This window comes from Marmota marmota, unplaced genomic scaffold (genome assembly GCF_001458135.2).
Source record: "Marmota marmota marmota unplaced genomic scaffold, marMar, whole genome shotgun sequence".
Classification (NCBI taxonomy): Eukaryota; Metazoa; Chordata; class Mammalia; order Rodentia; family Sciuridae; genus Marmota; species Marmota marmota.
The window spans coordinates 18151828-18167808 of NW_026000168.1; the positions used below are offsets into that span (position 1 = coordinate 18151828).

A 15981-nucleotide genomic window follows, 5' to 3' on the forward strand; every position below is an offset into this window, starting at 1 on the left:
ACGTGAGGCCCTGTGCTCCTTTGGGGGGTAAGACTCTGTTCCGGCCGCAGGTTCTGCGTCTCCCTCCTCCCGAGCAGGTGGCCTGGGGACTGTCCCTGAGCTGGTGTGGCTTCTGCTGATGGCATCACCGAGGTGTCGCTGGGCGGGTTCCTGGTCTAGTGTGGGTTTCCTGTTACCTGGGGACCTCGTCGGTGGGTTCTGTGTGTTGACAGCGTTGGTGAAACTCTTCACAGGGGGTGGCCCTGGTGGCCCTGATGGGTCAGGAGCAGCCTATGTGACATCAGGCGGCCCCCTTCACTCTGGGGATTGCTAAGATGTGCTGTCAGCTCTTCACTAAGAGCTGGGCGACATCTGTGAAGACCAGCGTCCCCGTCCCCACCCTTGAGGTGCGCTCACAGGAACGGGGACATGTGGGTCGTGTTTAGTTTTCCAATAAGACCCGCCTCTTGGTGTGTTTCGTTTGGGTTTTGGTTTTGCGATGCTGGGCTCCGACCCCAGGGGCTCTGCCACCCAGACCCCTTTGACGGTCTGTTTTGAGGCAGGGTCTCCCTAAGCTGCTTAGGGGCCTCACTAAGTTGCTGAGGCTGGCCTCGAACGTGCGATCCTCCTGCCTCAGCCTCCCGGTCACTGGGATGACAGGCATGTCCCACCACATCTGGCCATTTGCTATAATTTCAAGAAAACTTGGTGCCTTGGTGCAGTCCTCTGTGCCCCCATGCCATGAGCTGCCCAGCCTCCTCTGCTGTCAGCCTGTTCCTCAGTCCTAGTGCATCTCGGGGAGTTCTCTTGCCATAGTCCTGAGAGTTGACGACAGGCATTACCACCCCCCCACACCCCAGTGTCCTTGCTGTCCCAAGCGTACTGTGCTGCTGGGGACAATTGCAGGCTTTCCCACCCATGACCACACAGACGCAGCACTGTCGGCCAGGGGCAGCTGGGGCTGCAGATTCTGCTGGGGCTCCATCGCGTGGACGGACTGACCTTCGTGTCCAGCCCCTCCAAAGGCTGAGCCGGTGCTGCGTGACCTGAGGCTTCCACTGTTTGTCACACTGTCAGCGTAAGCCACCCGCTGGGTACAGAGGTGCTCTCACCAAGGACCAAGGACCCGCAGGTCACCTCCCAGGAGCCCGGGCAGGGTTGGCCCTGCACCGTGAGCCGTGAACCCTCTCTGGCTCCTGAGACTGCCCGCTGGTCGGAGCCCGCTGGGCCTGCCTGTGCTGTCCCTCCGCTTGGTGTCTCCGGTGGCCTTGGGCGTCCATCAGTCAGGGGATAGTGCAGGGAGCCCCTCTCCCACTGACCGACTCGCTCCATTAGTGAGTTTCTTCTGTTCCTTCCACCGTGGTCATTGTTGGGTTAGGTCAACCTTAGCATCGTGGTGTGCCTGGGAACATTCTGGGGTGGTCCCTGGGCGTCCCATCTCTGGGTGGACATACCCACCTGGCCTTTCTCCCAAGTGCTTCCTCACTGTCCGGCACCCTCGGTTCATGGTGGTACTTGGCCTCCTGGACACCTGCGTCTTCCCAGGGCCTGGCTTCCTTTGGCTGGAGAAGGGCATCTGGGCCCAGGCCCTCTCCTGGCCAGCGCTGGGAAATGGGGTCACGCAGCGGCCCCCATGGCTGGGTTTGGAAATGAGGCATTTGGGATTCTAGAGGCATCCTACTATGCGCCTCACTGCCCCTGGTCAGTGCTTTGGTCCTCTTGAGCAGAGCATTTACCTAAGTAGGATCACGACCAAGGGGACACAGCCCCGTGCGAGTGGAGGTCAGGTTTGGCGGCCCCATTAGCATTGGCACAAGGTGGGGGGAGCTGGGGTTTGAACCCTTGGCTTTGGGGATCGTGGCAGGCGGCCTGGGGATCCAGAGGAAGCCCAGGAACAGGACAGGCGCCACGTCTCGGAACTATTGGAGTGACATCGTCCAACGCAGGCTGGACATCCCTGCTATCAATGTCGTGAAGGGCAGAGTGGGGACGTGGGTCTCAGGAAAGGTGCGGTTTGGGGTGACGGGATCTGAAGTCCCAGGCCGCCCCACGATGTTGCCCTTAACTGTCGATGACACCCCGGTGCTGGTCTCCACGCCCTTGAAAACGGGAACATCGGCTGATGGGGGATTCCAGGTGGGCGTCTGCCTTCCCACTGCCCAGGAACCCGGAGGGACAGCAGGCTCCGCGCGTGCCAGAAGGGACAGTGAACTTGGTGACAGAGGCCCAGGGCTTCTGTGTCACAGTAAGAACACGAGCGAGAGACAGACGGGGGACATGCCAGAAGCAGGCTCCCCCGGGTGTGGTCTGGAGGCACAACCCATGTCCCTGGGGCGGTGCAGAACCCAGACCAGACAAACCAGGGCACTTGGAAACCCGTGGGCAGGAGCCCACGAAACAGCCTTTACTGTTTCCTGACCGTAACGTGTAAATTACAGAGTGAAAATTACGTGGAAGACAAAACCTGCCAAACAATTGAGTAAGATGAGAAATAAAAGCTGGTCATACTTAGTCACTCCTGAGCAGGTGACTTCTCTGTAAAATCAATCAAGCACCTACTTAGGTTCCAGTGGAAGTTAAATGAGATAATACATGCAAAGTCCTCATAAGCACTCAGAATATGAGCTGCCCATCACTGGGCGTGGAAGAGGACGTGGCAGGAGCTGGGCTCAGGCCTGTGCCACAGGTGGCTTCCTGTGAAGTCACAAAGTTCAGTGGAGTCGGCCTCTATTTCAAGAGGAAATAAGGGACAGTCCTAAGAGGAGTCAGATCCAGATTTTGATGCTTTTCTGTGACCAACCAAATTCAGATTTGAAAGAAGTTTCATTTGGGGCCAAAACCAATCTACCCTAGAGGGTGCACCTCCAGACCGTCCGCCTTCACTAGTCTGAGCAGATTGAGCGAGGATAAAAGGAAGCCCGGGGAAATGGCCCAGTCAGTAGGGAACGGAAATAAACGTCTCTCGTAAGCTAAATGGTGGTCACTGAGAATACTTACCACAAAGTGATCATTTTCCAAGAAAAGAGCAGTCGCCATCATTCAAAAATGAGAATGAGCCTGGCGAGGTGGCGCACGCCTGTCATCCCAGCAGCTTGGGAGGCTGAGGCAGGAGGATCGCAAGGTGGAGGCCAGCCTCAGCAACAGCGAGGCCCTGAGCAACTCGGGGAGACCCTTCTCTAAATAAGACGCAAAATAGCGCTGGGGAGGGGGCTCAGGAGTTGAGGGTCCCAGGGTTCAAGAATGTCAACAAGAAGCTAGTGTTTGAGCCACACACTGACTGGTCACACAGGCATGTGGCATGTGCAGCACGAGCTGTCCCCAAGCTCTGAGAGATGGATGCTTCCCAGGACAAGCCGGACGAGATGCCCCTCAAAAAGAGCCGCAGACTGGTGGCTTATGGGATGGGCTCAGCAACAACCCTGAGACCCGGGAACACAGGTGACCTTTCTCACCCCCAGGGTCTAAGGGGACGTTAGGCAGGGCTAGGCAGCCCTGCAGTCAGGGGTCAGTGGGGACTTGGTGGTTTTCCTAACAGATCTTGTGTTTGATTTTAAAAATGGACAGCGGTCAGCGGTGGAAATGAGAATACGTGATAAAGATCTCTGTAGCCCAAGCCCACAGCCTGCCTTGTGCTTCACGGTGACAGCAACGCCCTCGCTCCACGCACCGGCACCACACGGGAATCCCCAGGTGGCCCTGTCCCTGGTGTTGTGTGGCCTCCCGGGGCTGCTGACCACTGAAGGAAACCAAGAGAATAACTTGGACCCCTGCCTCCGGTCAGTCAAGGGAGCCAGTCACCAAAGACCAGGTGACACTAATGGGTCATGTGACAAGACCGAGGGAGGAAGGAGTAGAGGGGACAGGAAAGGCCATACCTGCAGGCGTGGAGGAGGGGCAGCGCCCTTGGCCAGGGAACAAGCAGACCAGGAAGGACCTGAGGCCTGGTCATAGAGAAGGGGACATTGTCGTAGAGTGGAGGAGGCTGGGTTGTTCGGGCCTTGTAGGCCATTCTCACGACTCTGGCTTTCCAGTGGGAATTGGAGGAGAAAACATTAGAGGGGCTAAACAGAAAAAGGACCTCCCCAGACGAGATATGGTGGCCCACGCCTGTCATCCCCGCAGCTCGGGAGGCTGAGGCAGGAGGATGGCCAGTTCAAACCCAGCCTCAGCAACAGTGAGGCCCTAAGTACCTCAGGGAGACCCTGTCTCTAGATACAATACAGAATAGGGCTGGGGACGGGGCTCAGGGGTCGAGGGCCCCTGGGTTCAATCCCCAGTAACCCCCTGCCCCCCCCAAAAAAGTACATCCTGTCTTTTAAAGGTCATAGTGGCGACTCTTGGAGATTCACAGATGGGACAGGGGGGCAGTAGGGGTTTTTCTCCCCCATCCAGTAAAAACAGGAGTGGCTGAGATCCGGGGGGCGACTGAACACGAGGATTCTGAAGGGAGAACCCCAGGACCTGCTGACAGATGTGGGGTGTGGGGAACCCATCATAGAGCAGCCAGCCCTCCACAGCGTTGTACCAGGGTCTCGCTGGAAAACTCAGGACTTCAGGACCACGTGGGCAAGAATGGCCAGGGAGTGGCACTGTGGTCCTCTAGACTGTCACAAGGCCACAGCAGCTCCACATGGGAAGGGTGCTGGTGTCCCACAGGCAGAGCCAGCAAACCAGCATCCAGCATAGTGACAAACAGACCCAGGACCAGGGCCATCTTCATATACGGAGAAGGTGGCTCTTCATGTGATTGACACATACAGCCCAGCCTTGGGGAAAACGAGTGAGTCCCCTACAGAATGACTGAAGATAAGGCTGGCTGTGGTGCCCACCTGTCATCCCAGCAGCTCAGGAGGCTGAGGCAGGAGGATGGCATGGTGGAGGCCAGCCTCAGCAACAGCGAGGCCCTGAGCAACTCAGTGAGACCCTGTCTCTAAATAAAAGGTCTGGGGACAGGGCTCAGGGGTTAGCACCCCAGGTTCAATCCCCGGTACCCAAGGGGGGGAAGAAAGAAATAAATGGAAATGAGACAGAAGCCCAGGGCCAGCCCAGAAGGACAGGAAGCTTCCTCGCGGACTTAGCTGGCCATTACTGGACGGTCGTTCGGTGTCTCCACAAGCAAAAACCAATACTAGTCACGCTGACGTTGCCTCCTCCAGTTGCACCTTTGCATCTCGTAGTGGAACCTTCCAGGGCTCAGTATGAAGGTACCTGCGCCCATGGCCACTCTGCGGAGCTGCTAGTGAGGGGACATTGCCATGTCAGATGGTCATGAAGCCATGCACGTGCTCCTGTTCGGGGTGAACCCACGTTCCACACACACGCTGGTATGTCCCCAGACCGGAGCCTCTGCTTGCCGAGAGAGGGACACAACAGGACGCATGGGTTGTGGGCTCCTCCCCGAAGGTTTTGTCACGACCACATCTGCTGCTTGCATCTGAGAACGCGTGGATTGTGACATTAAAAAATCAACTTCGTAACATGGCCCCAGGCCCTTCGGTGTCCCCACCCCTCCAGACGCTGAGGCACGGGGTCCCTTCTTGGACAGGTCAACAAGCCTGTGCCTCCTACCATGTGTCTTAGTAGCACTGAGGTGGCTGGCAGAGGGGTGAGCTGTGCCCTGATGTCATAGCTCTCACGTTCCCATGGAGAATTTGGGTGGAATTGAGCATTAAAAGTCGATCTGTGGTCTGATTTATTTATTTATTTACTTATTTTTGGTACCAGGGATTGAACCCAGGGGCCCTCAACCCCTGAGCCCCGTCCCCAGCCCTATTTTGTACTTTATTTAGAGACAGGGTCTCCCTGAGTTGCTCAGGGCCTCGATCAGTTGCTGAGGCTGGCCTCCACCTTGCGATCCTCCTGCCTCAGCCTCCCAAACCCCTGAGATTCTAGGCGTGGCCACTGCACCCGGCAGCGATGTGAGCTTTAGAATTATTGTTTTCACTTTCACACAAAAATCTCTGGGCATCGTGGTGACAAGGTTTCTGCCTCCTCTTCCATGGCTGCTACGGCGAAGGCAGAAGGGCCACCATGAAGGGAGTTGGGAGGGGCGGCGGGAGGGCAGGGCCTGAGTCCGTGTCACTCCTCCTCCTCGAAGAGTCCTCTGGTCCCTGTGTAGCTGTCCACCTGAGTGTGGGGAAGCTCCACGTGGCGATGGAGTCTGGGCGAAGCGTCTTTGTGGTCAGGGGTCCATTAGCCCTGGGTGGGCCCCACGCACCCCCCTGGGGCAGCTGTGGCCTGGCAGGAGGCTTCCCAAGGGCAGGCTGGGCCCTGTGCCCAGAGGGCCTGTCTGTCTCAGCCACAGGGCGCCTCTGCTCCAGCCGTCCAGAGAGGCTGGACAGTCCCTGCAGAGCAGGACGCGGTCAGCCCAGCTCCTCCTCGTCCCCCTTCAACTCCAGCTTCCCAGGGTCCCTGGGCGCCAGACCCCGTCGGTGGCAGGAGCGTTGGCAGGAGGTGAGGCGCAGGTGGCCACATCCTTGCTGGGTTCTGTTGGGTGACAGTGATGACGATGTCTCTTGTAGTAGTTTTCTACATACTGTCCCCTTCTGGACCCTGGTGACATCCAGCCCTCCCTCCCCTTTAGCCCTGGGCTGGGAGGTGGCCTTCTGCTCTGCTGAGGTGTGAGTGTTTGCTGCTGAGAACGCGGTCACCTCTCTGCCCAGTGGTCACCTCTCTGGGACGCCCAGAGAGATCCTGAAGGAGTCCCCCGCTAGAATCGGCTGCTTCAGGGTAGTGACTGTGACATCCAGTGCCTCAGGGTTCCCCAGTACTACTTCATGGTCTCCTTGTCACTGAATCGATGGCACATTTGTGTGTTGCCAACAGACACGCACATCTGTGCCCAGAGCACGAGCCAGCCCCCGAGTGCCACGCGGTGAGGGCCACCGTCATAGCAGGTTGGAGTACCTGCTGAGCAAGTGACAAAACACGCTCAGACCACTTGAAGGTTCTAAATAGAAACTGTTAAAGTCATGCGCAAAGCCAGCACACCCTCGGTCCTGAGGTCTCCCAGGGAGATGGTAAATAGCCAAGGCCGTGACTTGTGACTCGGAGCCCTTAGCCGGGCGCCGTGGCCCATGCCTATAATCCCAGCAGCTCTGGAGGCTGAGGCAGGAGGATCACAAGTTGGAGGCCAGCCTCAGCAACAGCGAGGCCTTGTCTATAATAAAGTACAAAATAGGGCTGGGAATGGGGCTCAGGGGTCGAGAACCCCTGGGTTCAATCCCTAGTAACCCCCCCAAAAAGAAGTTACCCCCTTTATCTGTCTCTACGATCTTCTGACATTTAGGTTCTTATGTCCCCAGTTTCTAGAGGAGGAGCCCAAGGCTAGAGAGACCACCCACCAACAGCCCTGTAGCTAGCAGAGGGTAAGATGAGGAACAGAAGCCACGGTAGAGTGGCCCCAGAACTGTCCCCGAGCTTCCTGGCTCATGGTGCATAAGAAGACCCTGTCACTCATCTTGGACAAGCAGATCCGGAGATCGCAAGGGATCCTAGCGCACCGACTCGGGATCAGGGAGGCCCCCCTGGGATTAGGGTCAGGCGAGCCCATCAATGCACACGGCCACATCACAGGCCAGAGAAAACCAGGCCGTGGGTGACACAGGCTGTCACAGCCTTGGTCAACAGCAGGACCCAACAGATCCCAAGTAACAGACGACAGGTGTCTCAGTGTGGGGTTACCAGAGGTGGCCATCGAGACCAGAGGCAGCCACCACCAGGCGGTGACCGATTCCACTTTATGGAAGGCGCATGGAGACGGCCACCCAGGGAGGAGGGACAATTCTCGTCAGTGCTCTGGTGATCGGGCCCAGAAAGCCCCCAGGAGCCTGCTCAGATAGATAGTCCAAGGAGCAGTGGCCAAGACACGCTGCGCATTGGCTCCCGGAAACCGGCTCTTCTTCAAGATTGTTCAGGGAAAATAAGGAAATACAGCTGATAATGTCTAATCACGTCGTACTCGTCTCCAGGTCACCCGTGAATGGCAGGGGAGCCAAGTGTGGCAAAGATCGCGGAAGGGACCTGTAAGGGACTTACCTGGAAATGCTTAATTCCTGTTAACTTACGTATTTTCTTCAGTTCCTTCCAAATCCCAAAGGAATTTAAAATTAAAAAAAAAAAATCACTGGTCAGTTTGAAGCTCATCTCGGTGATAACCAGACCAGTCCAGCAGGTTGAAGGAGCCCATTAAAGTGGGCTGGCCAGGAGAGGTGGCCCACGCCTGTCATACCAACAGGAGGCTGAGGCAGGAGGATCATGAGTTGGAGGCCAGCCTCGGCAACAGTGAGGCCCTGAGCAACTCAGTGAGACCCTGTCTCTAAATGAAGTATAAGAAGAGTATGATGGTGACATCTGTCAGGATTAATAGGATGATCTCTGGTTCTGTGTACGCGGGTCTGGATTCTCCAGTAGATTGACCCCCTGGGTGACATCCACACATTTAGCCAGGAGGACACCACTTCTGTCTCTGTCTCTTGCTTCTTAGACGACATAGAGTGTGACCCACATGTTGGGCATTGAGCTCTTGCAAAATAAACAAGAGATGGCTTTGATTTATCTCGTGTGTGTTTTCTGGTGCTGGTAGCTGACCCCAGGGCCTCACAGGTGACAGACACACGCCTCACCACCGCAAAACTAAACAGTGAATGTCATGTAGACGTCCCTTCAATCCTGTCGTCTTATAAAAGTAATGTAAAAGGTACTTTGTTCTTTCACGAAGCCTTTCTTGACTCTACAGTGGTTTCTCTAATATTCCTTGAAATATGGTTCAGTATATTTATTTGAATTAAAAAATAATCAGAAGATGAACCTACCTTTCTCTTCAGAGGCTGGCCTCACTACTTGAGACTCCTGACAGACATTTCCCCAAAATTGAGACACTCGATCTGCAGCAGAGGTATCATGACATTATATTAAACCACCTGAGAATTTGACTTACAAAAGAGTTTAATTGACAGAAACATACGCAGACCGGGTCTCATTGTAGCAATATTAAAACACAGAAAGGAACATGAACTAACGGGGGACAAAGTCCTTCCCACCCTTGATGTGTTGATTTTTTTTTTTTAAACCAGGGATGGAACCCAAGGGTGCTGACCCACTGAGCCACATCCCCAGCTCTTTATTTTATTTTTTTCCATTTCAAGACAGGTTCTCACTAAATTACCTAGGGCCTCACTAAGTTTAGCTGAGGCCGACCTCTAAATTGTGATCCTCCTACCTCAGCCTCCCGAGCCATTGGGATTCTAGGTGTGCGCCACCACACCTGCTGTCTCATGTTTTCAGTACAGCTTTGCTTTTGGTATTCTAACTGTTGGCGTTTCTGATATATTTTGTTTGGCATTATTAGTCATGACAATGTTAACTTTAACTTCTGGACTAGAAATTCTCATAAAAGTTCTACTGTGTCCCTTTTTTGCTTACAAGAAAACATGCTTGGGTGATCAAGAGATTTTAAAGCATAAAGTGCAGCTATGAACAGTTCCAAAGCCGGATGGGATAGTATAGAGACGCAAGGCCCCAGGAGCTGAGGTGACAGTTCTTGCTATTAAAGAGGCCCTGCGTATCCATCTTGCCGTGGCTCAGCCCTGTTCTGCTGTCTGAAAGTGAAAAAAGCAATTAGAAAAGAGAAGCTAGACGCAGAGCAGTTAGAAACTGCACACCTGTCATCTCAGCAACTCAGGAGGCTGAGGCAGGAGGATCGCAAGGTGGAGGCCAGCCTCAGCCAAAGCGAGGCCCTGTCTCTAAATAAAATACAGATAGGGCTGGGGACGCGGCTCAGGGGTCGAGGTCCCCTGGTTCAATCCCTGGTACCCCAGCGCCCCCAAAACACCCCAGCAGATGTAGTGGTCTGACATCTCCCTGCGAAGGGCCCTGCCCACCGTCGCCCTGGTACTCTTTGCCCTTCAAAGAGACAGGCCTCAGAGGCCGAGGAGGAAAGCGGTGGCCAGTGCATGGGTGGGACAGTAGCATGTGGCACCGTGCCTGTGACCCGAGGCCTTGGCCCCTGGCCGGCCTACCTGGGGCTATTCCTGTTGAGGATATCAGGTCCCTCGGGTGCTGCAGACTGACTGTCCATGGAAAGACTGTCCCCAGTGCCACCTCAGTGGGGCCAAGAGCCACTGATGGATGGCCGATTGGATCTGCTGGGTCCCATCTCTCGTTTCAGGAGCCCCCAAATCCACTCAGAGGAAACTCAGAGATGGCCAGTGTGGGCCTCCCTGCCTCCAGGGAGGCCAAAGCAGCTGCCCGCGTGGGAGCCTCCCCAGGCCCCTCGGAGGTCCGCCAGGATCTGCTCTGACAGCCGGGCTCCAGTGCGTCCAGGTTCCAGTCCTGCAGGTAGGACAGGCGCCACTGAGCCCCCAGAACATGCCAGTCTGGGGACAGGCTGGGCGGGGGGCCGACACCACGTCTGCACCCTGACCACTGTGGCCACCACCGCCCGCCCCTGCTAGTCGGCCCAGGCCCGTCTCACATCCCGGTCCCCAGTAATCCCACTTCTCTCTCCCCAGCCTGTCTCCCTACACCTCTGCAAGCTCCTACCTCGGTCAGGACTGGCGCACCAGGTTTGTGGCCCTGCGTCCCCTGCGTCCAGTTGCCCTGACGGTCTGTGCCCAGTTGGGTGGCCATCTCCCTGCCCTGCTGAGGGGTGCAGTGTTGGAGGCTGCCCAGGCTGGCCGTAGGGTGCCTGTGGCTGCCGGCCCTCCCCCCACGTGCCATTGTACCTGCAGGACTGGGGGGTCCTTGGGCCACACCAGCCCCCGCCCTAGGACAGCTCGTCATCCAGCAGATGACGCCTTTTGTCTTCCCCCTTTGTGGGGAGAGGGGGCTGGGGACTGAACCAGGGGCCCTCGACCCCTGAGCCCCGACCGCAGCCCTATTCTGTATTCTATTTAGAGACAGGGTCTCGCTGAGCTGCTTAGGACCCTGCTAAGTGGTTGAGGCTGGCCTCCACCTTGCGATCCTCCTGCCTCAGCCTCCCAAGTTGCTGGGATTGCAGGCGTGGGCTGTGTTTACCATGTTTTTCCTACCCCACTTGAACCCCGGCAGGACAGGCCCAGCCACCGCTCGGGAGCCTAGCAGGGACTTCCAAATGACACCCATCCCTGTGCGCCCACAGAGCCGTCACTTCAGCAGGCCTTTGAACACCTGCTCTTCCCGACTCATGTCTGGGGGCTGGGATAGGAGGAAGAGGCTGAGGAGCTGCGGCCCCTGGCTATGGCCCGGCCTGTCCCATGCACCTCTTGACAGGAGCGTCACTGTGGGGCATAGGTGACCCTAGAGCAGGCACAGGCAGGCAGAGGGCAGACACCGCAGGGCGAGTTTGGCAGCAGATTGCTCCTGACACCATGGTGCTGGGCAGGCCCCTGCAGGGTGAGGGTCACTGCTGTGGGGGTGCTAGGCTCCCAAGGGACTGGCCAGGGCTGCGGGGTAACTGGGGGCGGCGGCCGGGCTCAGGGCACACGCCTGCCATCCCAGTGCCTCAGGAGGCTGAGGCAGGAGGATCGCCAGGTGGAGGCCAGCCTCAGCCACTTAGCAAGGCCCTCAGCAACTGAGCGAGACCCTGTCTCTAAATAATACAGAACAGGGCTGGGGACGGGGCTCAGGGGTTTAGGGCCCCTGGGTTCAATCTCCAGGGAAAGATCAGGTGGCAAAGGCAGAGGCCGGGCCTCTAAAATGGGGCGATGGCGGGAGGGCCCTGCTGTGGGCTGTGAGGGGGGCAGCTGGGAGGACATGGGGCCCTTTTTGCTTTGTTTCCTTGGTTTTTAAAGGATGGTCCATCAAAGCTCTGAGCCTTAGGTCAGGGAGACCTGGGTCTGGACCTTCCCTGTCCTTTGTCACCTAGTATAGTCCCAGGCCAGTCCCCAATAGCACGGGGTCCCATTTTGTTGCCTGTACACTGGGAATCAGCACTCGGTGACTGACACACGGGAGGTCCCCGAGGCAGTGGGACGTGGGGGTGGAGCAGGACAGAAGGCCAGTGTTGGGATTGTGGCCGGCCACGGGCTGGGTATGCACACAAGACAGGTAAGGGCGCAGTGTCCCCTTCCTGAACTGGACCAGAGTGACCCAGCGGCCTGCTCTCTCGGGCAGCACCTCCCTCTGCTCTGGCCCTTCCATTTCGAGGCCACGCAGCGTGTCCCCTCCGTCTGGCCTAAGAAGGTATCAGGACCCACCTCCCGGAGGCAAGCTGGCCTTGGGTCGGAGGGGAGGACTTTGGTCTGCGTGACCTGGGAGCGGAGGAGCCAGGCAGGAGATTCCAGGCCCAGCTTCCTCTGCTGCGCCTTGAGCTAGGACCGGGCTGGGACAGTGAGGGCCAGGAGGGGCCGCAGCCCCCGGCCCAGTACAAGTCACTACTGGGTCCCTGGGCCTCCTTGAGGCGGGCGGGCGGGCGGGCTCTCCTGGGCCTCACAGTGAGGGCCTGTGGGAGCTGCTGGACAGACAGCTGACGGGCCCTGCTGGTGGTTACCTCCCCAGGATGATCCCTCGGGTGAAGGAGTCCTGCCTCTGGCCCTCAGTCCCCAGCCCTCGGCCTTCTACCCCTGCTTCACCCTGGATTTGCCTGTCTACGTCCTCCAGGTTGGAGTCCTTATTTATTATTATATCATTATTGTTATTGAGGGTGGGGATTGACCCCAGGGGCCCTCAACCCCTGAGCCCTGTCCCCAGCCCTTTTTATATTTTATTTAGAGACAGGGGCTCTCTGAGTTGCTTAGGGCCTTGCTGAGTGGCTGAGGCTGGCCTCCAACTCTCGATCCTCCTGCCTCAGCCTCCTGCGCCTGGCTATTATTATTCTCTTATTAATTAACACTGTCCTCCAGCTTTGAACTCGCAGGAGCGGTCTCATGGTGCACAGGAGCTGCTGAGCTAGGCCCGCCATTGAGACTGCGGGTGAGCCAGTAACAGGGCGACCCGGAAGCCCAGAGCTGCTGTTGCTTGTCACTCTCCTACAGACAAGGTGACATTTAATGTACCTGGGAACTATTTTATACTAAACTCCAGTTACTTTCTCCTGAGAGAAGCAAGCCGGCCACTATTTAACCCGGACCCATTCACTAGTCACTTGGGCGAGTGGCTGGGGTCAGGAGCTGTGGGTGACTCGGATCTGGATGTGACACAGTGGAAGACTGTAGCTGGGCAAGTTCCCAACAATCTGGGTTCAATCAGTAAAGCACTTGCAGGAGCCTACAAAGACAGGTGGAGGGGCCACTTCAGGGCACAGCTTGGTAGCATGTCAGAAAACCTCAAAAAGTGTCTATCCTAGCTGCGTGCGGTGACCCACGCCTGTCGTCCCAGCAGCTGGGGAGGCTAAGGCAGGAGGATCGAAAGTTGGAGGCCAGCCTCAGCAACTTAGTGAGGCCCTAAGCAAGTCAGTGAGACCCTGTCTCTAAATGAAATGCAAATTAGGTCTGGGGACGGGGCTCAGGGGTTAAGAGCCCGTGGGTTCAATTCCCGGAACCAAAAATAATTCAAATAATGTCTCTCCTGTTCACGAAGCCTATTAGACCGTTCTTAAGGAAGTCAGGTAGTGAGCTGATGATGAGCCCGAGGTATTCCCCGCACCCCCTGATGGTGACACAGTCTGGACGTTTCCTATACAGGGGAGGTGTCTTAGATGGGCACTGGTGCAGCGGGGCCGCTGTCCTGCTCAGCCACTGTTGACATGGACGTCTGCTACCTTGGGAGCAGGGCTGTGTCCCACGGGCGAAGTGGGGAGCGGGTTCCACAGCTAACCCAAGGTGATCTGGTCTTTGTAAGAAGGAGCACAGAGCTCAGATATTAAAGAAGCGGGTTAGTTGGGCAGAGGGTCCCGCACCAGTAATCCCAGCAGCTTGGGAGGCTCAGGCTAGAGGATTGCGAGTTGGAGGCCAGCCTCAGCAACTTAGTGAGAACCTTTCAAAATAAGAGGGGCTGGGCTCAGGCAGAGCCCTCGGTGTGTATGTGAAGCCTGGGTTTGGTGCAAGGAGAGAGCATGTTGTCCTTGAAGGAGAGTCGGGTGCCTTACTGCCTCTGGCTCTCTGGGGGCCTGTACCTTGCTGTGACAGGTGGCTGGGATCTCCCGCCCTGCACTGCTATCCCTCTCCACTCACCCTTCCCTTGCCTTGGCAGGAGGTCCCTACGGACCCCGGAGGCACTGCCGGGCCAGCGGCTGCACAGGCACCAGGAAGCACCATCAACCTCAGAGACCTACAGTGACACCCGCCCTCTGGAGCACGTCCAGGCTGCGCTTCCCCAGGTGACACCGATGACATGGTACCGGGGGCTCAGAGGCCCCGCTTGGTGTCCACCCAGAAGCCTCGCCTCGTTCTTCAGAGACTTTGGGTCCATTTATCAAAAACTTTGATTTCCATCAGGAACCATCTGGGCCAAACTTTTTGACACTGTCCTGACGGGAAGGCGCCCTCTCGGGCGGTGCCCGGTGTGTGTGGCTGCCGTTCCCAGGTCCCAGTGGATCTCAGTTTGTAATTGTTGCATCAAAAGGAAAAAAAAAAGATCTATATAGGAAGTAGGGCAGAGTCAGGTCCTGCTCCAGGACAACCCTGTCCCCGGGGCTCTCCCACCACCAGTGTTTTATTTAACATCGTGTGTGCCCAGGAAAGATCTAGAAATCCCATCTTCTGTGACAGGCCACTTCTCAGTGCTTGGGATGGTGGTCACAGTGGGCCCATCTTGCCAATCTTAGCCCCAGGGTGAAGCCAGACCCCAGTCTGTGTTCCAGCAAGACAGACAGACAGCAAGTTTGGGAGGAAGGTGACCAGGGACACCCTGGGACCTGGGTCCAGCCAACTGGGAGCTGCGCATTTGGATGAGAGAGTTAAAAAAAAAAGAAAAAAACCTTTTCAGATGCCGTCTCTAAGCTCCACGTTTGGCTATTGTTAAATAGTAAGTGACCACGGTGCTTAATGCCATCTCCTGAGTGCTGGGACTAATGTGAGGGACCGTGACAGTGGCACACAGATGGCTCTTACGGTACAGGTGGCCGGTGTACCCACACTGCACCCACTGCCCTTTCCCCAGGGGGTGTCCCCCGGGAGGAGACATCCATCACTTGGCACACACCAGCTGGTCAGTGCCTGGACACAGGACCCCCAGAATGCGTCCCTTCCCCCTGGTGCCTTTGAAGTTGACCCCAATGCGGCTGCGGGTCCCACCTAGGCGTCCTGCCACTCTGCGCTCCCTCTGTTCCTGTTTTTCTCTAATTTGGGGACTTTGGCCTCCGGAGGGGGAGGCCAAGTGTGCCGAGCCTCCTCTGTCTGCTGTCCCTCCGGAAAGGAACTGAGGCCATTTGGGAGCCACTCCTCTCCTCAGGTCCCTGTGCTGCTGACAGGCCGCGTTCTGGGGTCATCTGTGCCCACCTGTCCTCCAGGGGCCTCCTGTAATGGGGAGCCCCTCTCGGGTGAGCCCCTGCGTCTCCCACTGGGTGTCACCACCGAGGGGTTAAAACTGGCTGGCGGAGCGCTGGTCACCGAGGCTGCCTGCCTGGCGACCGCCACCTCGGAGTGCAAGTGAATAAAGGTTTTTGTATTGTCGTGCACCAAAGGTCTGTCCCCAGCTTGATTCAGGTCCCCCTTCACCCTCCGGGGGCCTAGTCCCCCTGCGCCACCCGGCGGCGGGGCTCCAAGGAGTTGCCAGACTGAAAACCGGGCGGGTCCCCGATGGCGCGCGCTGGGTTCAGTGACAGGGACAGGCCATCAACACCCACAGAAAAACAACACGTGGCTTTATTGGTGCGACCAGGAAGCCGCAGAGTCCGGCCCGCGGACCCCGCGCCCGGCCCCTGGTCGCTGCGACCTCGGCTCCGCTAAGTGAAGAAGAAGAGCAGCTCCTCCTCCTCCTTGTCCACCACCGGGTGCTCGGGCTCCTCCTTCACCCTGGGGACCGGGGGCCGCGACCGGCACACCAGCTTGCGGCCCCGCTGCGAGGGGGGAGCTCGGTGAGCGCGCCTCTGCCCGGCCGGCCCGGGCGCCCTGACCCACCTGCCTGTCCTGGGCACCTGGAGGC

At 57.3% G+C, this 15981-nt stretch overlaps 1 protein-coding gene across 1 annotated transcript in view; it reads left to right on the forward strand.

The window, feature by feature from the left end:
* Window positions 1–15514, forward strand: part of Zxdc (ZXD family zinc finger C) — a gene marked incomplete at its 5' end in the record, with an annotated part of 29325 nt that extends 13811 nt beyond the window's left edge. Inside the window, 4 exons of the mRNA XM_015495112.2 lie at window positions 10148–10317; window positions 10491–10544; window positions 12457–12558; window positions 14089–15514. Coding sequence (XP_015350598.1) covers window positions 10148–10317; window positions 10491–10544; window positions 12457–12558; window positions 14089–14175 — 413 coding nt within the window. The remainder of the gene's footprint in view (window positions 1–10147; window positions 10318–10490; window positions 10545–12456; window positions 12559–14088) is intronic.
* Window positions 15515–15981: the final 467 nt, after the last annotated feature.